Source organism: Zalophus californianus, chromosome 2 (genome assembly GCF_009762305.2).
Source record: "Zalophus californianus isolate mZalCal1 chromosome 2, mZalCal1.pri.v2, whole genome shotgun sequence".
Classification (NCBI taxonomy): domain Eukaryota; kingdom Metazoa; phylum Chordata; class Mammalia; order Carnivora; family Otariidae; genus Zalophus; species Zalophus californianus.
Window position 1 is genome coordinate 77,437,694 of NC_045596.1, and position 25,461 is coordinate 77,463,154.

Genomic DNA, 25,461 nt, shown 5'->3' on the forward strand with positions numbered 1-25,461 from the left:
TTTATTTTTATTATCTTCAACACATTGAGATATTTAATACACCTCTGATGTATTTGGAGTTAAATCTATTGATGCTTAACAGAGATGTCTAGATGATTAGAACTACCTTGCTGTCAGTATTCACCTTAACTGTATCTCCTCTTGGAAGCAGAGGTGACTCTTCTTTTCCTACAACACCCTATGCATTCATAACTCTTTGAATGCATTCATCTGTCATAACTCTTTCACTGTGCTGTAATCCTTGATTTTCTTTTCTGTTTATTTCTGTAGTCACAGTCCACTGTTTGATATATAACCTCTCCGTAAATGTGAGTGAATAAATGAATCAATAGATTATTTTAAAAAAGTAATTATGATTTGATTATTAGAAAAAGTTTATATTTGGCTTATTCTCAAGCTAATTCTTCTGTGTCTTAACTCCTAGCGCTTTCCACTGGAAGAATCTCAAACAGTGGAACTTCGTCAGGAGCGGCAGCACCAGCCAGCTCAGCCAGGGGACAGCCCCAGCCAGGTGACCAAGACACTTTAGTACAAAGAGCTGAGCACATTCCAGCAGGGAAAAGAACTCCAATGTGTGCCCACTGTAACCAGGTCATCAGGTTGGTTATTCGTTTTTGAAATTTTCTTGAAATACTTAGTACCGGTGTTGATTTTTTTTTTTATATATATTCTGAAAGATTTGAAATTTTATTAGTGAAAATATTCTTGCTATACTTCTATGTAATAGTTATTGAAGTAGATAAATTTGAATATATATACTTGTTAGAATCTATTATAATGAAAAGTAATTCTGGACTCTGTGGAAATAAAACTAAAAATACCAATTTTCTCTCTATCAGAACTAAGAAAAAATAATGATTAGTGTGGCCTTTCAGAGACTAATAAAATTTTAAGACTCAAAGGGACCCTGAAGATCATTTATCTGAACTTCATTCTTTTACAAATTGTAAAAGTGAGGACTTTTCATTTAGATGAAAAATAACTGGTGACATAAAATAAAGAACTTTGAGCCCTAGAGAAAAGAAGATTGGATTTTCGAATACCTAAGCACTGGAAGATATAATTACCTTCAGGTCTATTCATAAATGCTTTCAATTTTAGATTAGGTTGTAACCTGCTTTTTTAAAATATTTTTTATCCAAATCTGTTTTATTGTCTCTTACGTTCCAAGAGGGATAAAAGGCCCAGAGATCTTAAGTGAGTGCTCTATATTGGCACTTAATAAACCTCTGAGTATTTCTTAATAAGTGGTTTTTAAAATGTTAGGAGGTATCGATAAGAATGTTGACTGCAGGGATTCCACCAGCAGGACCTTGTTGCCTCTGTGAGTTGCCTTGTTGGCAGTAACAAATGGTAGGTTGAAATGACTGCTCAGGCTCTCTCCTTTTTTTTAATTTATCCTGTTTTAAAATAGTTGAAACAGTGGCTTCTTTAAAGTTGAATAAGGTTAGGACTTACCTGCATTTCCTCTACTCTATTACATAGTTATTGCTTAGGATAATGTTTCTAGTTAATACTTAAAACAGAGCCCAAGAAGCCTCAATACTTTATTTAAAAACCAAATATAAATACTCTTTTCCTTGACCACTATTAAATAATAAATGTGTCAAGGACACAGCACACAGTACATGATTAAAAATAAAACAGCTTTTTTATTTTAAACGTTCATTTGTAACATTCCAAAAATATAGTGAAACAGAAAGCAAAAATAAAAATTCATACATAATTCTACCTTACAAGATAACCACTAAGAATATTTGAGTTCACACTTTTAAAACACAACACATGTAAGGACAGGTGTTATTTTACAGAAATGGAATTATAATAACAATATTTTGTAAGCTGTTATTTTTCACTTAAGTGTGTTTTCCATATTGAGTACCTGCTTAATAAGAATTAGCCAGTAGCAGTGGTGGTAGTAATAATGATTATGGGGAAAAGGAGAAAATCAGTGGAGGTTTCCCAAGTCTAGACAGTAACCAGTACACAGAAGGCATTTGTGAATATTTTACCTGAACAGGTAGGTCATGCATGACTCCATACCCACTTGTTTAAGCCATAATATCAATTGGTTAGAGTCACTTTCCTAACAGTGGGACTGTAGGGTTACTACCTTACAGAAATACGTAAACTAATAGACTCTAGAACGGTACTGCTTTGTTCCAATAAATAAAAGTATGTTTTTAATTACTAACTGTATTTAGTTATATTTTTAGGATTAATATTAATAAAATAAAAATAAGTTCTAACTTATTATTTCTATAAGTTATGCTACTTCGGTCACCTAGACTGGTAGTTAGGGATGCTATATTCTGGATAAAAGCACCCTTTATGGAGTCACTGCTATTTGTGTGCTGTTGTAAGCAATTACTGGATAAGCTAACAAACTGTCAAATCCTATCACTTGTTGATTCATGATTATCAAATTCTGTGACATCCTATAATCATCAGTACCAACGCATGTAAAAAACTTAGTATGGAGAAAAGACAAAGATCTAAATAGGAATTACATTCCTACCCCTCCCTGCCTACCTTGGCTTCAATTATAATGCTAGGCCAGGATGTAATTTTCATGCACGGTCTCTATTCCATGTGAAATAAATATATATTATGTTGATAAGATGAATGGCCATCACTTACTGTTCCTCATCTGTTAAATTTTATATTGCTCTGGATTATCCCATCACTGTTTTCAGTTAAGCATTAAAACTTCATTTACTTAGGGAAGTTAATAGGAACAGGGATTAGTTCATGTCAAGATCATATAACAGTAATTAACATAGCACATTTGCTTGGTGCTCAAATGCTAAAGTAGCTTGAATAGACTGTAGTCAGTTTAGAGACCCCGTCAAAGCATAATTCTTGTTCTTGGCCTCAGTGTCAGTATTGCTTACCAAAGCAAGGACACGTTTAGATCAGGTGACATTCACTTGGACACCTGTTTCAAAAACAAGCTGTAGTTGCAGACTTGATACTTTGAATACAGAATATTGTAACCTGGTGAACTTTGGGAAGTTTAGGATCATTTTATAATTTATATTTCTTATTTTCTACAGTATAATTTATATTATTTGTTTATAATTTGTATTGTTTTATTATATATATATTCTAAGCATCTCACATTTTCAAAAATTTTTAAGTGAAAGCAAACTAAGGCAAAGTTTATTTTAATTTTTTTTTTAGCAATATTCATTGTTTTGGGAAAACCTCAGAAAACTTAATCACTGAATGTTAGTACTGAACTAGTTACCTCTTATAACTAGCTTAAGGAACATTTTATTTGGACATAATGCTTAACATTTTTTGGTTTATTTGAACCTTGAAAAGAGTTATGAATGTTGTACCTAAATAGACATCTTTGATTAGTTAGTGGCCTTTTATAGATAGATAAGAAATTCTACTGAGGCTTTGATTAAGTTTGCTCTGGAACATTTCCAATCCATTTATGATAGAAGTACCATTTCTTTGACTCTTACACTCGTGAATTGATTGACAGCTGGGTGCTGGTATAAAAGGGAAACAGAAAATCAGGTTAATGTAGCCAAAACCACATTTTAGTCTCCCTGATAGAATGGGTTTATGAAAACTCTAGTTTATTTCTTGACTGTTATATCTAGTGGCATTAAAATCGATTCAACACTTGTGTTACCTGGAGTTGACTAAACTATTCCCTTTTAGCTTAACATCTTTGTGAAAGAAGTACAGGATTTATAGTGCTTGAATTTCTTCTTAGCTATGGTATGCTTAAAAGAAATAGCCTCAGTGCTGTTGTTCTGTATCTGCCTGCAGGATAGCACCAGAACAATCACGTTGAGGCAACCCATGGTTTATTCCAGTGAGAGAGATTTTTAACATTACTGGTCTGTTTCTTGCCAGTGATTCTCAAACTTTCCTCAGACCGGGCCATCTCAGTTACCCCAAGGAGAGGCCAGCAGAGGTTTTTGCTTGTTTCACTGTGCATTTCAGTCTCTCAGCATTCCTTTACTAATAGGTTTTATTTATTCTCCCTTTTGGTTAAAATTTCACTTGAAAATAAAGTTTCTGGTAATGCATTAGCCCCTGAATTTAAGGAAACAACCAAAGACACAGAACAAGTTTTATGAGCAAGACATATAGACCAATATTTCAGATTTACTATAGTGAAAAATTGGAAAGAACACAGATGTTCAGCTAATATCATGGTGCCATTAAGATCGTGGTTTTGGATAATAATAGTAATTGTTTAATGTGTTCTTAGCATATGTCAAATGTGCTAAGAGTTTTACCTGAATTCCCATTTAATTCTTTATAAGCTTGTGAGACAATTACTGAAATTGCCTCAGTTTTGTAGATGAGAAAACTGAGGCACAGAGAAGTTATGTATTTGCCCAAAGTCACATAGTTGATAAATGGTAGAACCTGAATTTGAGCCCAGATCTAACTTTAAATTTATTCATGTTTTAACTACTACTTAGGAAAATATTTATAGTATTATGTTAAGAGGAAAAAAGAAATATATTTTTTATTTTAAGTATGATTCTAATTTTGTGTAAAGAAAATGTATATCAAGACATATTAATAAATATGAATACATAACTTATGAATACATATACAGTCATATATGTTACTGTATTAAATAAGGAGAAAAACAGCTTAAGCAGACCTGCCATAACTTGAGTGCAGCAATGTACTTTTCTTCATAATGTTTGAGTATATAAGAGGGAGAAGAGAGTAAATAATAGATTGAAGAATTAAAAATTCTTACCTCCCCACCAAAATGACTTTGTGCCACATATATGCATTCTTAGACTCATAGATGACCCAGGGTTCATTTTTCCAGTTTCTCATCTAATGTAGAAATGTAGTCATTCTGTAAGTAAACACTCATTAAGTATTTTTTGTACCACCTACTTTAAGCACCAGTGAGACAGAAATTAAAGACATATTCCCTTCCCTTCAGGAAGTTACTGTTACAGACCAAATCTGCTCTTGGTTTACTCTGTGCCCACACGTGAAAGTGGTTGTGACTGGAAGGAAACCCACAATCATACTAACCAGATTGTGTCCCCACCAAATTCGGATATCGAAGTCATCTCAGGTGGTATTCTTAAAGAAAAGATTGGACACAGAGATATATGGGGGAAGACCATGTGAAGATACATGGAGAATATGGCCATCTATAAGCCAAGGGAAAAACCTTAGAAAAGAGGAACCCCGCCAATACCTTGATTGTCTGTCTAACACTAGGTGAACAGATCTGGGCTCCAATTTAGATTCTACCATTTATTATCCATGTGATTTCTAACCTTCTAAATTATGAAAAAATAAATTCCTATTGTTTAAGTCACCCAACTTGTGGTACTTTATTAAGGCAACCCTAGCCAAATAATACAGTTATACTTTAGTAAAAAATACAAACAAGCAAATCAACAACCATATTGATGTAGTAATAAGTCTAATAGGGATACATCCAGAATCCTGCTGGTGCAAAGAGGAGAGGTGAGGATTATCTAGCTTCAACAAACCACTTTTATTTGAAAGGAATGGCAAGAAATAAGGTTCAATAGTTGAAGTCTACTTATAAAGTCTACTTATAAATGAGAGGTGGGCAGTCTCTTATAAGTCTATTTTATAAGTCTACTTATAAAATAGACTATTGAATCACAGACCTGTACCTCTGAAACAAATAATACATTATATTTTAAAAAAAAAAGAAGAAGAAGATAGCAGGAAGGGAAAAACGAAGGGGGAAATGAACCATGAAAGACTATGGACTCTGAGAAACAAACTGAAAGTTGTAGAAGGGAGGAGGGTGGGGGGATGAGTTAGCCTGGTGATGGGTATTAAAGAGGGCACGTACTGAATGGAGCACTGGGTGTTATATGCAAACAATGAATCATGGAACATTACATCAAAAACTAATGATGTAATGTATGGTGATTAACATAACATAAAATTTAAAAAATAAACTCAATAGTTTTATACGACAAATATCCATTGAAAACTTAAAAGTGTTAGCTGTTACGGTGGTAATTATATTAGAATATATAAACATATCAAGCCACCACATTGTACATCTTAAGCTTACACAATGTTATATGTCATATCTCAATTTTTAAAAATGAATATAAAAAAAGGAAAAACTCCTGTGCAAGTTGCCATACTGGTACTATAATATATAAAAATTAAGAGACAGTTCCTGTTTTCATGTATTTTATCATCTGATAGAAAAGCCAAAGCCCTGGCACAGATAACCATAATATAATAACGTTAAGCATTGTGAGAGGTACATCATACTCTCACAGTAATAAAAGAAAGATATATGTATTGCCCTTACATCCATAGTAAGGAGTCCTGAATCACGGTACTTATGAAAATCATGAGTATCTATAGGGTTGTAAATTGTCACAGTTGTAAAATTGAAAAATTAATCTTGCCTCAGGAAAATAATATTAATAATGGAAATTCATGTTGGTGATTTCATCATATGCTCCTTCTAATATCCAGGTCTCTCAGTTCTCTGACATCTTCTACTTTAGTGATCCCTCCAGTTAACTAAAGCCACCAATTTTCATTCCTTACCTAGACCTCGTCTTTACCATTAACTACATTTCCTTCATAATCTCATTTCTAAGCAGCTCACTCTACTTCAAGAACCACTGCCTATATGTCTCCATTCTTTCCCTATTACTTCAACTCTAGCAATCCTTTGACCACTCCCTGCCTCCCAACACCTCAAATTAATTGATCCAAATACCTTTTTACTGTACCTTGGGTCCCCATATCCTCATTTCCCTTCTTACCTAGTCTGAATTCCATAGTCATTAGTCAGTATCCTTTATATCTCCTCAATTCCATTGCCCATCTCTCATTTCTTCGTATTCACTTTAACTGAAACCACTAGGCCAGATAAAATCTGCTCTTGGTTTACTCTGTGCCCACACGTGAAAGTGGTTGTGACTGGAAGGAAACCCACAATCATACTAACCAGTGTCACTTTAAATTCATGACTATTAATCTCAGGTGTGTTCTTAATAGTGACAAAAATCTGCTTTATTTCTCTAGTATGTTTACTTTTCCACTCTCTCAGAAGCCACTTTATATCTTCTTTTTTCTCCTTAAGCCTCTAATAACCTATTTCCCATTTTCACTGTCAGCTGATGACCTTGATTCTTTTTTCATTCTTTTATGTAGGAAAGGCAACAGAAATGTAGGACATAGAGAAAAAAATAACGAAATGGCACTCATAATTCCTAACTTATCAGCTATTACATTAAATGTAAATAAATGTACATTAAATGTACATTCTAATTGAAAGAATTGTAGTGTAGATAAAATCATGATCTGGCTATATGCTGCCTATGATAGACACTTCAGGTTAAAGACACAAATAAATTGAACTAAAAGTATACAGAAAAATATACCATGTAAACATTGTAACCAAAAGAGAGCTGGAGTGACTATGTCTATTAATATTAGATAAAATAGCTGTTAAGAAAAAAGGTGTTGAAAGAGAGGACATTTTATAATGATAAAAAGTTCAATCCGTTAAGAAGGTACAACAATTATAAATATATATTCACCTAATAACAGAGCCCCAAAATACACAAAGCAAAAACAGGCAGAATAGAAGGGAACAATGATAAATAATTCAACAATAATAGTTGGAAACTTTGGTATCCTAGTTTCAAGAACGGATATAACAACTGCACAGAAAGTCAACAAAAAGCCTTGAACAACACTATGTACTAGACTCAACAGACATCTGTAGAATATCCCAGCTAACAACAGAAGGGCATAAATTCTTCTCAAGCACACATGGAACATTCTCCAGGATAGACTACATGTTAAGCCATAAAACAAGTTTCAATACATGTAAAAGGACTGAAGTCATACAGAGTATGTTCTCTGACCAGAATGGAGTGAAATTAGAAATATATAAGAGAAGATTTGGGAAATTCACAAATATGTGGCAATTAATATACTCTAAACAACAATCTTTTAATTAACTCCATGTCAGCTTATTGGGGAATTCACATTACATCTGCATAATCCTAAAGTAAACTAGTTACAGGAGTGATGTCCCATCGTCTTCACAGGTTCCACCCACACTCTAGAGTAGAGGATCATACAGGCCATGTACATCAGAAGGCAGGTATCTTAAGGGCCATATTAGAATCTACCTAACATACCATCTCCTCCCCAGTCTCCCTCTTCTTGGTTAGTGGTAGCTCTATTCTCTAAATTGCCCAGACCTCATGTGATCTATCAGCACATCCTTTTGGCTCTGATTTCTAAGTATACCCAGAATTTGAACCTTTCTTCCTGTTTGTACTACTGCTACTACCCTGATCCAAGCCACTATCATTTCTTACCTGGGATAATGAAGTTGTTTACTAATTAACCTTTTTGCTTTTGCCCTTGCCTTTTTACCTGTCTGTTCTCCACACAGTAGCTAGAGTAAATCTTGATAAAACATAAATCAGATCATGTCACTCTTGCTGGAAACCCCATAATGCTTCCACTTTTGGTGGAAGTCAGAATCCTTACAATGGCCTAAAGGCCCTACACAGTCACCCTCACCCCACCACCACCTCATTATCTCTCTGCCTTATTACCTGGTAATTTCCCCCTTGTTTCCTCTGCTCCAGGCATACTGGCCTTCTTGCTGTTTCTCAGACTCCCCAGGCACCTTTATCAGGCCCTTTGCATTTGCGGTTTCCCTTGCCTGGATTCTCTTCCCCTGGATATCTGTGTAGCTCACCTTCGTCTCCTTCAGGTCTTTACTCAAATATCAGGGTATCCCTGGCCACCCTGTTTAAATTCCACTCCCCCACCACCATACACAGTCTCCCTATCTTCCCTCCCTGCTTCATTTTTCCTCCTCAGCACTTAAAATCTAACATACCTCCCCCTTTTTTTTAATTGTTGCTTGTTGTTTCTCCCTCATGCTAGAATGGCAGTTCTGTGTGAGCAGGGCCTTTCCTGGCTTTATTTCCTGCCATATTTTCTACTCCTAGAGCAGTGTCTGGCATATATCGTTGTATTTAGTAAATACTTGTTCAGTTGATGAATGAACTTTTTAAAAATATTTGGAGGAATGTATGTTTCTCCAAGTTGAAATTATCTCTCATTCATCTTAATATATAGAAACACATTTTCCTGTTTTGTGGATTTTGTAATAACCAATATAAATAATTGAGTATAATTATCTCCAATAGACTTAAAGAATTATCGATTAATATTACTTTTTTTTTAGAACTTGTCTTTTTTATTCACTGTCATGGTCAGGCTCATTTACTCATGCATTTATTCTTGAACAGTGAGTCATTTGTGACTTTAAAATAGAAAGCTATAGTTGACCTCACAACATTTTAAATGCAGTATTTTAAAGGGCTTACAATAAGTAAAGATGATACTCAATGAAGGTGGAACTATATTATTTAATGCTCCAAATTGGAAAGTTTGGACGTAATTTACTGGAAACGAAGAATTAAGGGTATCAAAAATGCAGCCCTTCTAAATTTTAGGAAGGATTATTAATATTGCTAATTTTGAGTATTATAAGTCTTGCTAGTGTGTTTTACTATTATGTTCAAGTGTGTTTCATTCTCTCTTACTCTCTCTTCTTGCGTGTATCTTTGTATTTTTGATTGCGTGTGCACAGTTTCTTCCAGTAAGCTTTTCTGTTTCAGAAAACTCTTCCTTTGGTTCTGTTGTTCTTGGATTCTTTGCTCATGCCAGGCCCTCCCAAAATTTGACCATAAATAAAACTGGTTTATACATTTTTATTATTATATCTAATTAAGTGGAGTATCAGATTCCATTTTCATTTTTGAGCATGAGTGAGTTTTTTGTGTGGCCTTGTTTTTAACTTTTGTTCATTAACTTTTGATTTCTTAGTTTTTTTTGTTTTTAACTTCTATTGACACAGTAACTTTTGGTCAAATACAATTTTTAATATGTAGTAGCTGGGCCTTGGAGAATTCCAGCTTTACAGTTTCATCCACATGATCTTGGGAATGTTAGGTAGCTGTTGATATTTTCTTCATCTATTTGTAGAGCTAATTTCTGTCACTGAGCTTTATTATTCGATTTAAATAATAGAGAAAAGAAGCAAGCATTGGATTTTGAAGCTGTATCCCTGTTAGATTATGCCAGTTGAAATTTGCAGTCCTTCTCACCTTCTCACTATATGTTTTCTTTCTCTGTTCCTTTTGACATCTTTTCCTGCCTTTCCTTTCTTTTTTTCTTCTTTTTCCTTTTGGCATAAGTCTCACAGAAGATGAACAGGGTAAAAAGTTTTCATGAGATAGGATAACCCTTCTGTCTCGGCCAGTCAGGGCTTTAACTCTTTCCCGTCCCTTCCTTTGTCAGTCCAGGAGTATTTGGGAAGGTCCATGGGGTAGAGTACAGTAAGAGGTAGAGGCCTACTTAATTCCACTTTGAGTTCACAAACGGAAACCCAGTCCTGCCTAGAATAAGAAGAACTTCTTCAGTGTTAATCCGGTGTTAATGAATTTGTTAAATCAATCTCTGCTAACACAGAGAAGAGAATACTCGTTATATGTAAGAGATTTTAGTGTTTAATCTATACATGACTTCAAGGGCATGAGGGGAAAGATGCTCTTTCAGCCTGGTTGGGGAATACCTGGCCAGCTAGGCCAATACCTTCACTGAGCATGTTTAAGAAAGGAGATCTGGCAGGAGCAAGGGTCATTTTCAGTTCAGTTTTTAAAGGTGCAGAGGGAGTTTCTTTACTGTTGTTAAGACATTTCACAATTCAAATTTGATAAGGAACTAAGGAAATGTCTTAAAGATATTATTTTAATGGATGATTTAATTAAATTTATTTATTTGCAGTAGAAACTATTCTAGAAACCTTTTAAAAAACACTTTTAGAAATACATGAAATATAAGAAAATGTCCTAAATTATAAAAGGGTGCAAAAGAAGAATGAAAATCATGAGTGGGACCATTAAAAATGAAGACCGGACAAAAATTTGCCATTGAGACTGGACAAAACCTATAATGATGACCTACATACTTGCCTATGGTTAGACTAAATTCGGCTTTAAGCCTTCTAGTGGTCAACAAAAAAAGAAAGTTAATTTTTAAATTTACTGTACAATGAGTAAAAAACAAACCTATTGCTCAGAAGAAGCAAAACTGTTCTTGTTACAAAAACCTGAAAGGACTTTCTCCAGGGAGTCCACATGAAAATGAGCCTGTGTGATCTAACAAATAACACTCTCAACAGTAACTTAGAGGAAGAGCAAGGGTGACTGTTACAGATCTATGTCCTATGACAAGTGTCAATGCAGACTGATGGTATCACGCTGAGCACCAGTTGGTTGGTAAGGGAATAATTCTGTGGAGTGGCTCAGGCCCAGTATGCTGTAAGTTGCAGAACCTCCTTCTCTGCTGGTCTGACTTGATTTCAACACATATTTTATTAAATCTAGAAAATGGATTATGTGTTCCTGAATCAGTTGTTCTTAAATGTCTTTTTTTTTCCTCAGATGAATTTTGTTAAATATTTGGTGGCACTGATAGCCATGTTCCAGTAGTAAAGCTCTTTCTTTACTCCAAGGCCATACAACACTTTGATAGAGTGTGGAGTTTGAGGTTGGATTGACTTTTGCAATCTGGAAAGCTAAATAAGGATACTGGCCTCAAGGGGCCATCCAGCCTATGGAGGAGCTGAAGATGTGCCCTAATAATAATAAAAAAAAATTCAGCCTAACAAATCCTCTGGAATGTGCCTTAGTGTCCCAACAAATGGTAGCAAAGTTCTACCATCCCTATGTTGTGGTCACAGTAAATTTAACCTGGCAGATTTTCCAAGCTTATATAACAGATACCCACTTGGTGGAAAAGCTTCGCACACTCATAAAACTTTGTCTAGCTTTGAGCACTGTGACTCCTTGGTTTATCTTTGAAGATAAACTACTTGCCAAATACATACTGAGAAAATGAGAGGAAGGAACTTGTTGAGTAGGACTCTTATTCATAATCCAGTTAAAAACTGAGGGACAACCTACCCAAAGTAACATTTGGTTACAGACTAAATGATCTATAGCCCTTTTTTCCTGTCAGGAATTAGTTAACAAAGACGTTCCTTGTTAGTGATAACAAAACTTATGGCGCCCTAAAGCTTAAAAAATAATAATAAACTACTTGTCTCAAATGCTAAGAGAACTGCATGCTCTAGCTGATAAGAGTTGGCATCATGTTATTAATAAAAAACAAAAAAAATAAGTTAAAAATGGGGCTAGAAAATACCCTCTTATACCTCACAGAACACATTTTTATCATTCATCAAGAGCCTTTTTACTTTTTGACTCTTGCAGAATTAGGTGCTGGTTCTGAGTAAACATCAATGTATTTGCAAAGAATTTTCCAATGGGAAATAGGTTGAATACTGAAGGTTTGTGTTATTGTCAAAGGCGAAAAAGTGCTCCGATTTTGTGATGCTCATCACTGTGACTTTTCCTGTTAATAATCTGCCTAGAAGTCAGGCATCCGTGCTTACTGACAATTACCCTGTGGTCATTCAGTGATAATAATTGACGGTAATGAGATGAAAAGCAGAATATAAGTTGGCCACACCAGTGTGCTAGAAATCAGGAAATTCAGCTTCTGACCTTCACTCAGTCAGTGATTTTATGATATTTGTCATATCTTTTGAACATTTTGTATCTCAGCTTGTCCATCGGTTAAACTGAGTTTGAAATAACTGCCCTGGTCTATCTCACAGGAATGTTGCCTGGACAAATTGGATAAGTGTAAAAGTGCCTTGGAGGTAAAGCCACTCTGTGTATAGAGATTAGTGTGATGGAGCTACTGAAAAGTATGTTGCAGAGGCTAGAATGGTTCATTTCTGCAGGCTTCATGACTAGATAAGGCTTCATAATGGATTCCTGTCAAGCAAACCAAACCCATCTTATCAGTTCATGACTGTATAGTATTTAATGGAAAAAAATCTCTTTACAAACATTTGTTACCTTGATACAAATGTGCATTAAAAATCAGTCCTGTTTTAATTAAATAAAACCTTCCTAAGTAGCTTCAAAGCAGTCTCTAATATCTAGTTGACAGTTTCCATAGTCTATTTGGAGGGATCATAAACATTTGATATGCTTAATAAAGTTGAGAAATAAGTAATGAAACAATGTGTGGGGAACAGAAATGGATTGCAGTGTTTCCTCAGGTAATAATTGCTATGAGTTTTAAGACTCTGACATTACCAAATTGAGATTTCTCTTTTGTTTATTTTATAGAAATATCAAATTGTCATCTCTGCCTAAGTCATATGTTTTTTCCTGGTTACTTCATTTTCTGTTGGAGTTAACATCTTCATTCTCAATCATAATCATGATACACAGAGCCACTTGTTGCAGCTCAAAAAACATAACCAAATCTCTTGAAGATGGAAAAAACGTGGGGGAAATGGCCTTCCTCAAAAGAATCCCTTAAGTGCTTTTTACTCCTCCCTCTTTTTCTCATCACATAAATGCTCAGAGTTCCTATGTAAATTTTACAGCACCCATGTTTTCAGCCCTTGAGAAGGATAATTGAGCAAGTATTTAATTGTTTGGATGTTGCATAAAAGAAGTTCTGTCCAAGCTAACTTAAGAAACTTTTATTCCCCAGCCAACTTGATCTCTTTTCTTCTGGCAGGGGACCATTCCTAGTGGCACTAGGGAAATCTTGGCATCCAGAAGAATTTAACTGTGCTCACTGCAAAAATACAATGGCCTACATTGGATTTGTAGAGGAGAAGGGAGCCCTGTACTGTGAGCTGTGCTATGAGAAATTCTTTGCTCCTGAATGTGGGCGATGCCAAAGGAAGATCCTTGGAGTAAGTATCAGAAACCTCTTTATTCTGGGTGAGCTTTAAAGCACAATATGAAACCCTTCCATCAGTTTTCCTTTTTATTTTCTTCTTGCTTGATCCCCTCTCTGTTTTCATCACTGTTTATTATTGTAAAGCAAAACTAAATAGACCTCTGTAGAAGTATATCGGACTCATGGGGTTAAGTTGTCTTTGGTTTTGTCTTACTGAGTGCTTGCTTGTCTGGTGAAAGTCTAGCCACTGTGGGGAAAAAATAATTTACTGTGGGTATGCTACCTCAACAGGACCCTGTTTGCTCAGGAATGAAGAGGTCACACAGGACCACACACATCAGAGTTCTCAGAACTGACACCTTCACTGTTTTAAATTAAATTCCATAGCTTTTATAAGAGCAGCATTTCCCCATTTGTCAGGGTTCAAGCACAGGGCACAGATCTCATGAAATATATAAAACATGAAGCTTATAAATGATATATTTTTCTTAAACATGTATAATGTTTAAAAATATAACTTATTTTATGAGCATATGCATGTGATAGAAAAATCTAAGCACCTTTTTTTTTCTTTTCAAAAAGGGAGTAATTTAGGAGTCAGATATATAATAAATAATGATGAATGAATGAATGAATTTCCTGCTCTGGAATATCCAGTTTGCAGTTTACAAAGAAAGGGTCAGTCATTTCTTATGGGTGACCAGGAGTTGGAATTTTATTTTAGAAGCATCCAGTGTGCCTGGTCTCATACGAAACTCATATAGCTAATACAAAAGATGGAAATAGCATTGCCGAATTCTAATATTCTCTCTATAAAAATATAATAATGAAACTTTAATTCATATCAGTTGAGAGAAAAGTTAGTATGAACTATTGAGTACTTTGAATTTCAGATTACATCTTTAAATGGTTCTGAAATTTTGAGGACACTTAAATTATAACTATACCACATGAAATATTTCTATATTATTAATTTGTACAATATGTTGGGAACAAAAGAGTAGAATGATACAGGCTGTAACTTCCAAAATGACAAATAATAAGACTCTTTTAGTATATAAATGTATTCTATAAATTCTAGAATAATTAGTAACACAAAGTCAGGTAACAGTCTTAGAACTAAATGAGGTTCTAGGAAATGGAAATCATATCCTCATTGCCTTAGAGATGGGCCGGAACTTCACTACAGAGACAGAGTCTATGGATTGTGTTTTAGTTGTTTGATTTCCTATTAAAGAAGCAATAGTAATCTGTCTTAAGGATAGAAAGGGAAGTAAATGCCAAAAGCCTTGAGAAATGATTTGGTTCAATGTACATTTGTTGTACATGTTCATAGTAATCTTTTTGGATCTAAACAACTGCCATTCCCAGTATCCTTCAGTAGTGAACTGTCGTGTTTTCTAAGGCTAATAATTTACTCTGTATCATTTTATTTTATTTTAACAATTTTTATTATTAAAAACATTTCATTCTACAGCAGTTAGAAAATGTAAAGAAGAAAATTAAAGTGACCTATATATTTTACCAATCCCAGATAATTCCTGTTAACCTTAGGATGTATTTTCTTCCAATTTGCTCTTTATAAGTAATTCATTTACAAAATTGTAACCATACTTTATGTGTAGCATCCTCTTTTTTGTGATCAATGTTATGGAAAGAGTAAATTCCCATTTTATTAACTGTTCTTCAAAAATAATGTTTAATGGCTCCATCTGTCTAAATCTAAAGAAATGATTCCTTGCAAAACCAGCTTCTCAAGACTTCTTTTACTAATTAAAATCTGGCCCAAGTCTTTGATATTGCTATTTTTAACCATAGAGCCATTGTTGATTAGAATCCATACTTTATGGTTCAAACTTTAGACACTCATTTGAGTGTGTACTTAGTGTAGTCACAGCTGATTTCCAGAATCCTAAACATGTGTTAAACTGATTGGATTACACTGATTATGTTATTGCTTCCATAATGCACGAAAGCACAGGTTTGTTTTAATTTTCAAATGTTTTGCCCTTCCTCCATGACATTTTCTTTTTTTTCCCTCCATGACATGTTCAAGATAATACTATGAAACCTTTGTAAGTTAATGTTCCCTGACACCCTTTTGAGAGAAAGCAGAATGTTTCATAGGAAGCACTTATGAAATGCTTACTTTATTTACCACATATATAATGTTTAAAAAACACAATAATCATTCTTTAAATAAGTTTATTGATGTGTATTTATGGGAAACACACATATTATATAGTGTATCAGTTTAGACAATTTGTGAGTCTGTCTTTAAGTATCATGTTACTTAGAGGAAAAGCTCACGGTAAAGACAAAGCATGTGTCTACCTTGGGTCAGTTTAAATAAGGCTGTGTTGGTACAACTAGTAAAATAAGCATTTGTATATTTTTCATCTTTCTTTACATCCAATTACCTTTCTGTAACAGGAAGTCATCAATGCTCTGAAACAAACTTGGCACGTTTCCTGTTTTGTGTGTGTGGCCTGTGGAAAACCCATTCGTAATAATGTTTTTCATTTGGAGGATGGTGAACCCTACTGTGAGACTGGTAAGATCCTAAAGCTGTTAGTTTCTTAAGTTTTGAATAAAGATAAAACATTAACCCTTATATTACTATAAAGTTGAAAGGAAATATTGGGCAGAGTAGATTTCCTAACTATTTTAGGGGCATTTAAAGCTACTCTAAATATATAGCAAAAAACTATGGAAAATTTTTATGTGACTTTGCCGAAACAGATAGTCCCAAATTCATCAAGAGAAATGAGCATATAAGCATTACCTAGTAGGAAAATATTTTACTTGAATCCCTAATAGTTTATGAATTCTACCAAATTGTGGCGCTTAAAGCCACCTCTTATACTCTGACAGCGAATTTTGTGTGGTTTTAAACATGAGAAATGATCAACTTTTGAACGTGATATTGATTTGTTCTTTAAGGCAACTGTCTTGACAATAAATTGGAAGTCTTTTATTACTCTTACTTGAATGGGAGGGTAATCTTGGCTTGTGTTGTTCCCTTAGTAAAATTATTTTTAATAAACTGAGCTCTAAGGACCAATCTACTACACTTGTCCTATTACCTGAGTTCTGAACCCTTCTTTTCTTTCCCAGAGGCTGTAAGTGAACTTTCATAACACTCATTTGTTATTATTACTCTTACTTAGGTATTAGTACCACACATGTTTCAAAAAATAAAATATTTTCCCTTTATCATGCTTATATTCACTACCACTGCATTTCCACTGTGGAGTTTTATTGTCGATCTACCTTGATATTCTTCAAAGTGTAGTGCTGGAGGAAGGGAATACTGCACACTAGTTAAGTTAAAGAGCAGTCAACTTCTAATTTGAGGCTAGTCAGCATCACTCGGACCCTTTTTTGCTCACTCAATTCCTTTTAGCTCCTAGGCAGGACCAATCTAGATCTATGCCAAATGATCCACCAGGAAGCTCTCTGGAAATTCGAGTGAACTATCCCATCTATGGTCTATTTTGGGACAGGATGGCTACAAGCTGCCTACCCTGATTCAATCAGAGTATTTCACATTTTGTAATTTCACCTAATTCTTCCAAGAAAGAGCTTGTTTGTTTTAAAACTGGCAGATAGTCCCTATCTAGCCAAATACATACAAAACTATTTAGCCTTAATATCGTATTTAATGTAGTCTAAGAAGTCAGATTTTTTAAAACCCAAAAATTGCTTACAGAAAGGGAAAAATGTTGAAGATTTATTTAAATGTCATTTCCAATCAACTTGATCTATTTTTGTTGTATTTGTTTAACCTCCCACATTTGTTATTACCCAGACTTTCCCATCCAGTAAATGCCCCACTCTCCACTATCCCAAAACCTAAGATTCTCCTCTTTACCTTGCTCTCGCCATATCCAGTCTAATTAGTAAATTCTAGCAGTTCTACCCCCAGTGTATATAAATTCATTCATTTCTCTTCACCCCAATAGTCAGAACTAAATCCAACTCACTCTCTTTGCCTGGACACTCTAATGATTAGAGTGTCCAACTGAAATGATATAGCTTCTTTCCCCCCGACCCTCAAATAGCAGCTATAATATTTTGTTTCAGTGTGAATTAGATTATGCTTGATACCTCTTGGCTTCCACTTGAGTAAACACTATACTCTTTATTAGGCCAACCTTATCTTCTACCACCTTACTTTCTGTCCCTGAATTCTAGGCATTCCTAGCCCCTTTGCTTTCCTGAACATGCTAAGATTCTTCCTGCCTCAGGGCTTTTGTATTTGCTGTTTCTTCTAACTGATCTGTTCTTCCTCAGCTTTTCTGTGGTGATTTTTCCTTTTTTTGTCAAGTCTCGGCGCAGCTATTACCTCCTTAGAGAAGCCTTTCTTAACCCATCTAGTTAATGGAGTTTACATACTTCCCCCAACTATTCTGTATCACATGACTATTTTCTTCATGGTTCTTGTCACAGTCTGAAATTATTTATTATCACTTATTTTCAAAATGTAATAAGTGACGACATCCTACTCCCAATGAGATTGTAAGCACCATGAAGAGAGCAGCCACATCTGTCTTCACCACTCTACCTGCTGTCAGTGCCGGGCACATAGTAGGACTCTGTGAACATGTGCTGAGCAGATGGTGCTATGGAATATTGAAAATTGTTAAGAGAGGTAAATTAAGTTGGAAATGAAAGTCTACTTTCTACTCCAGCCCAAGTTGGAGTAAACACAAGTAGTGAGAGTAGCTGCATAAAAGAAAATTGCCAGTAAGTTCTAATTTAGTAATAATAAAGAAACATCTCATCAATACTGCTTTCTTCAGAAGGAAATCCTATTAGTATTTTATAACTGTAATCTCTGTCAAGTAAATGGTGTTCTCTGGCTAAGGATTTTCAGCATGAAGTCATAAAATTGAAAGGAAATTGCAGCATAAGAATAGTGGTTAAAACTGTTAATGATACAGTCCAGCTAGAAACTCAGTCATGGCACTTATTTATGGAAGTTTCTTGTGACTCTTTTTTTCTTCCCTACCGAGTCAGATATTCTATGAAATGTGCTGATATCAGATATTCCTTCTTGATTTATGTTCTTTAGTCTTATTGTTGCTGGTATTTGGAAGCTCTCTTGTCTTTTGTTAAAACAGTCATGTCTATTGATAACTTATCAGGGAACAGAGTTGTTCTTCATAGGTATTTGGACATTTAGGTAGCTGGAGATAAGTGAGAAGTATTATGTGGAAAACTGGAGTAAAGGACATTAAGTTATGTAAATAACATTTACCCCAAAGGTAACCTGAAACATGTTACATATTGTCAAGCCAAACATGTCTTCTGAACATTTTTCAGTTACTAGTAACTTTATCTTCATCTTCTCATTTAATTCCAATTTTGTTGCTTTCTAGGAACTATTATTCTAAAGCTTTGTCATATTTAAATTATGTCTCCCCACCCCCACCCTGCCCCAATACAGATTATTATGCCCTTTTTGGTACCATATGCCATGGATGTGAGTTTCCCATAGAAGCTGGCGACATGTTCCTGGAGGCCCTGGGCTATACCTGGCACGACACTTGCTTTGTATGCTCGGTAAGTAAACTCTTTATTTCCAAATTAGAGGAGCGCAGTATGGCCACTTTTAGCCTAAGCACTAAATGGAAATAACAGTTCTTGTATCTTTGCTTTTTTTTTTTTTTTAAGGTTTTATTTATTTGAGAGAGAGAGAATGAGAGATAGAGAGCACGAGAGGGAAGAGGGTTAGAGGGAGAAGCAGACTCCCTGCCGAGCAAGGAGCCTGATATGGGACTCGATCCTGGGACTCCAGGATCATGACCTGAGCTGAAGGCAGTCACCTAATTTTGAAAGTTGTTCATTGAAAGTTCTGACATTTTTTGAATTATTTGGCACAGAATAAGATGCTTTAGAGAAAATCTTATTTTTAATAAGTTTGTGTTTATAAGGAGAAACTACATATTTCTTAAAACAGTAAAAGTCCTTTACATTTTTTAAAAATTCTGTTTTATTGGGGTGTTTTTAGTAATTTTTAGAAACATGGGTACCTGAAATAGAAACAAACAATTCTAATCAGAGGAGGAGACAAACCATGAGAGACTATGGAGTCTGAGAAACAAACTGAGGGTTCTAGAGGGGAGGGGTGGGAGGATGGGTTAGCCTGGTGATGGGTATTAAAGAGGGCACATTCTGCATGGAGCACTGGGTGTTATGCACAAACAATGAATCATGGAACACTACATCAAAAACTAATGATGTAAGATATGGTGATTAACATAACATAATAAAAAAAATTCTGATAAAAAAAGAAACAAACAATTCTAAAAATCTATTGTTGAGTTAAGAGTGGAAGCAAACTCTGTGTTGATTTGCTTCCTTCCTCAGCAATAATCCATGAATATTTTTTCTTTTTAAGACTATAATAGAATGTAATGATGTATTTACCTATTTTGTTTGATATCTTAATATTTTTGGTTTTATTTTTAATGATGAGGATAACTGTAGAGATTCACATTTACCCTAAGACTTTTATTTTTAATGATTTTATTTATTTATTTGAGAGAGAGGAAGAAAGAGCGAGAGAATATGCATGAGTAGAGGAGAGGGGCAGAGGGAGAAGCATACTTCCTGCTGAGCAGGGAGCCCAATGCAGGGCTTGATTGCAAGACTCTGAGATCATGACCTGAGCTGAAGGCAGACACTTAACTGAATGAGCCACCCAGGTGCCCCCTTAAGACTTTTTTTAAATTTAGAAAGTATATATCCAATAAAGACACTCTGTTCAGATGTTTGTTTTTTTTATTAAATTTAATATATCTAATAGTTTTCAATACCCACCGTATGAAGGGAAAAAAGTAATGTTAATTGAAGTCAAATGATTACTCCAGACATTACCTGGTTGACTATTAAATTCATCTTGTTTACCTCTTCCATTTCTTAGACTTCATGAGATCTATAAAATGCAACAACTTTTAGCGGATTTGCCTTCTCCTGTTCTCTGGTAGAACTGTTTTATTATACTATTATACTTCATAAAGGCAATAGGAAAGACAAGAAGACATAAATGCGGATAGTAAGTAGACCGTGTAATCATCCGGTAGCCAGATGTTGACCAGGGTTTTTACTATAAGGAACAAAGAAAGGAATTAAAAAGAATCCTCAGGTATTCTGTGCTGATGTATTTGGGAGCTTGGGAATATTGGGCAAAGCAATTGTATTGTGTCTTCATTTTGAGTGCTTTGGTTCCCTACCACAGGAGGCAAATTTAGAGCATTGATGAGCATTTGAGAAGAGAAATCACATTTAATGTGACCTCTTTGTTTTCTTATTAGGGCCTAGTAAAGAAAAGTAATGATCAGTGATTTAAAAAATTAGAATACATTTGAGGAAAAAGTCATTCTTAATTGCTTTTGAGAAATTACATGAAATATCATAGTAATCATTACATGTCAGAGTGTCTAATACAACCAACAAAAGTGCTTTGTCTTTTTTTATTCTCTCAAAGTTTTATTTATTTATTTTAATTTTATTATGTTAGTCACCATACAGTACATCATTAGTTTTTGATGTAGCGTTCCATGATTCGTTGTTTGCTTATAACACCCAGTGCTCGATGCAGTACATGCCCTCAATGCCCATCACCAGGCTAACCCATCCCCCACGCCCCTCCCCTCTAAAACCCTGTTTGTTTCTCAGAGTCCACAGTCTCTCATGGTTCCTCTCTCCCTCCGATTCCCCCTCTTCATTTTTCCCTTCCTTCTCCTAATATCCTCCGTGGTATTCCTTATGTTCCACAAATAAGTCAAGCAGAGAAAGTGCTTTGTCTTATCCACCAAGTGGAAAAGTCATTTTCCCCTTTTAGGCATATTTGATAAAATAATGATATTCTTTTAAATAATGCTTCTTTTTCAGGTATGTTGTGAAAGTTTGGAAGGTCAGACCTTTTTCTCCAAGAAGGACAAGCCACTTTGCAAGAAACATGCTCATTCTGTGAATTTTTGAAAGTCAACAGTTCAGGCAGGGGAGGAGAAGAAATTCGAAGACAAAAGAGGAGAATTGGAATTACCAATTAATTTTTAGATTTAATATTTATGGGAATTTTGAAAAATAATAGTGGCCCTGAAGGGATAAATTCCAGCTTTAAAAATCAAGTCTGTGAGGAAATATTTGGCTTCATAAAGTAAAGAGACAGTTTGGCATTTATGATTACTTTTTTCCTGTGTTTTCTGCCCATAAAATAATTTTTATAAAAACCAATTTCCTGGTTAACTATTAAATTCATCATAGAATAAATTAGTGAAGAATTAAATTTTAGAATAAAAACCTCTAAAATCTATGCTGAATTAATTATGCTTTCTTTCCTTGTTAGGTAGTTCTGAGTAAATCTGTAAAAGGCAATGAAAATTGCCTTACACTCTATCAATAAGTAAAATGTATTTTTAAAAAAATAGTGCTTGTCTTTAAAAGAGGAAATACGAGTTAAACAGAATTTTTTATCAGTAGTAGGTGTCAGTTTTTAAAAACTGTATGTACTTTTTTTGTCTTACTGATCAATCCAGTAGGAAAGACTAAGATTTTCCATCAGAATGTGCCATGCCAATAAGAGATGTTAACATATTTCTCTCATCCACCCCCCACAAAAGCTACCACATTGCTTATAAATTTCAGATTTTTACCTTTTATTAAAATATGGCCATTTCTATTCATTGTGTATGTTTTATCACCTATATTAGTCAAACTCCCATTTTTTTCCCCTTCCGTCATGCTGAGGTCAAGAGAGTAAGTAGAAAAGAGTGAGGTTAGGAATTATGGGAAATCAGAGGAGGACTGTATTCAAAAATTTTTAAAATTCTCCCCTTTTCAGATAGTGAATCCATTAGATCAGTTTCAGATTTGTACTACTGACTGATAAAGGTTTGAGAACTCTCTTTGCAGAATAATTTTTTCTTTAGTTCTACATTAGAAAAGTAAAAGATTGGCTTGGGGATGTGATAAAATCTAAGGGTTTTTTTTTTTCTTTTAGTAGTTCTCTCTCAGTGATAAATAAACCACTTCCAAATGTGATCACAAAGTTTGGAAAGCTTTTATTCCCAGAGATTGTTAGTATAGGAGGGGAACGTGATCAGTTACTCAGACTGGCTCGTTATTTGTTTTCTTTATTTGGGGAAACAATTATATAGATAACCCATGAAGACAGAGCAACAATTGTGAAATTGTGACTCCTAATGATATTTGCCCAGTGAGAAAACAGATTATGACATTTGATAGTTTTTCCTTTGTTTCCAGAATGGATGAAAGCCCATGATCCCACTAAGTTAAAAATATCAATGTGTCTGGGGCAAGGTGCTTTCAAAGTTGAGACAGAACCCCAAGTCCTCCCTGCCCCGTAACTCATGAACGACTTCATTTCCATTGTGCACATGTTTGTTGTAGAGGGAGGTTTTAGGCTCTAATATTTGTTTAACCTCCCTAAGAACTTTTCAAGGCATCTGTACTGAAAGCTGTTAATTTATGGTCTAGCAGATTTATATTATATGCAGATAATAACTAACTGGGAATCAAAGCATGAGAAGGGTCACGTGAAGTGGCTTCACCAGTAGCAACCCTGAACTACCTCCTCACCCTGCATCTGTAGGGAGGCAGGAAGTTTTACTTTTGAAATAAAGTCCTGGAACTGAATTGTGCCCTCTTTCTCATTGCTGCTGAAACCACCCATAGAGTTCATGTGGGTTGTCATATAGCTTCATGTCAGTCTCTTGCTTTACACGATACAAAATAAATTGGTGATTTTGTTTGGATGTAGTAGAGATGATTTTTTTTTTTTTTTTGGTTGTTTAGTTTTGCCTTTGTAGAATCTATGCCAAGATAGTATTTGAAAAGTCAGTGACATTTGGGTATTTCCTTTCCAGAATTTTATTTGACCTGGATTTCTTATTAAGTTATATTACATTAAGGATATCATTTTTATTAGACTCTTCTTTGTGCACATTATTTCATGGAGCATAATGTTGCATTCTTCTAAATTTTATCCCTAAAAAGAAAACATTGCTTCCTAATTTATCATTTTGTCTTTGTGCTTTGTCCTTCTCCTTTGTGGCAAAGCTTTCTATCTGTTCTAAAACAGTTAATTCTGTGAAATAAATATTGACTATAACCCAGAAGAATCTCTGTATTTCCCAGTGGAGAATGAATGCCGTATTTAATACCCCAGCGTTAATCTTTTAATAACTGGCAGAGCACTTTATTCTTCTGGTGAGTTCCCTGAATATTTATTTTTCTGATTATAAATATTCTATGTCAGTAGCATTTTTTTTAATTATTACCTCTTTCCTGTAGAGCATTTACTTTTAGTCTTTCTTGATGTATATTTTGGAATGCTGTACTTAGTATAATACAGATTAAAATTACAGTATCTAACTCTTAAACATCCTTTACTTGTATTTCCCTGATTCAAAGTATTAGTGCTAGTTTCCAATTTATAACATTTTTCTAGACTTACAAGGGCTGAATGTTGCCCGCTAGAGTGGTAGCCTAGACAGGATCCCTGCTGCTTATGCTTATCATAGCATACATATTTCTTGTTGATTCAGGTTACATTTAGAGTCTAAAGCTAAAGCCTAGTCATTTGGTCACAGTATGAGGACAAACAGAAATAAGAGTTTAAATCTTCAAAATATTAGGGTAGCCTATGGTTAAAATTATCTAGAACAAAAATGTTTCCATGGTGCCATTTTCAAGGGGTAGTATATCAGGACCACTTTTATAGAAAAGTCCTTCCTCTCCCTTGTTCAAGTATGAATCTAGTGTTATATTCACAGTTTTGTGAGGTTTGGAGCTTTTTAAATCATCTCTGTTGAAAGGAGAGGCTTTTCAGACATAAGGGAAAGGAAAACAGTGAATAATTTGACACAAATCTAGTGCGGCTTCAGTTTGTCATCCTTCTCCTCCAAATGTTTTAAGATATTCGGTTTGGATTCTCAAAGTATCATTTGCCTTATCTGTTAATCTCTATTTTCTGTTTCTTTACATTTTTACATTTGTATACATCTGTACTGTTTTGCTTTTGGATACATTTTCTAATTAAAAACCACGTGAGAAATATAATCAGTGTAGTTATACCTTAATGTGCACATAATAAATAAATGGCTGCAGTGATATAAACAAGCTCTCCTGGTTTTTCTTTTTTGGGTGGCAAGTGGTTTTCATTGGAGTCATCATGGGAATAAAATAGTGTTCACAGGACAGGAAAAGAAGTAACGATTCTCAGGAGAATCCCTCTTTTATGATATTCACCTATCAAAATGTCCCAGAAACAAAACATTTGAAAAGATTGTCACATTTGTTCTACCTTAATCCATTTTTATGCTCTGCATGTAGCATGTACACAATACGTGTTTGTAAATTAATACATAAATAAGCCCCATTGTTTTAGAAAATATTTATTGCTGAAAGTGTTTATTGAAATAATCTGTCATACCAAGCACTGTATTGTATCATATATCATATTGAAACAACATAAGTCATCATCTACATTTTCATGCTTTAATCAACCAGGTTACATTACTTCATGGTTAACTCATCCCGATCTCATTAGTTAACGTTCCTATAACCAGGTAGGCTCATCTATTCCTCATTTGTTTA

The 25,461-nt window shown here is 34.6% G+C and overlaps 1 protein-coding gene across 13 annotated transcripts in view; it reads left to right on the forward strand.

Annotated features, from left to right (window-relative positions):
• PDLIM5 (PDZ and LIM domain 5) overlaps nt 1–24,984 on the forward strand; it is a 205,708-nt gene extending 180,724 nt beyond the window's left edge. For all 13 annotated transcript variants that reach the window (XM_027597517.2, XM_027597527.2, XM_027597519.2 and 10 more), the window contains 5 exons: nt 425–599; nt 13,663–13,843; nt 16,264–16,384; nt 19,283–19,398; nt 21,733–24,984. In XM_027597517.2, the coding sequence (XP_027453318.2) occupies nt 425–599; nt 13,663–13,843; nt 16,264–16,384; nt 19,283–19,398; nt 21,733–21,822 (683 nt within the window). In that variant the 3' untranslated portion in view covers nt 21,823–24,984. The remainder of the gene's footprint in view (nt 1–424; nt 600–13,662; nt 13,844–16,263; nt 16,385–19,282; nt 19,399–21,732) is intronic.
• The last annotated feature ends 477 nt before the right edge of the window (nt 24,985–25,461 follow it).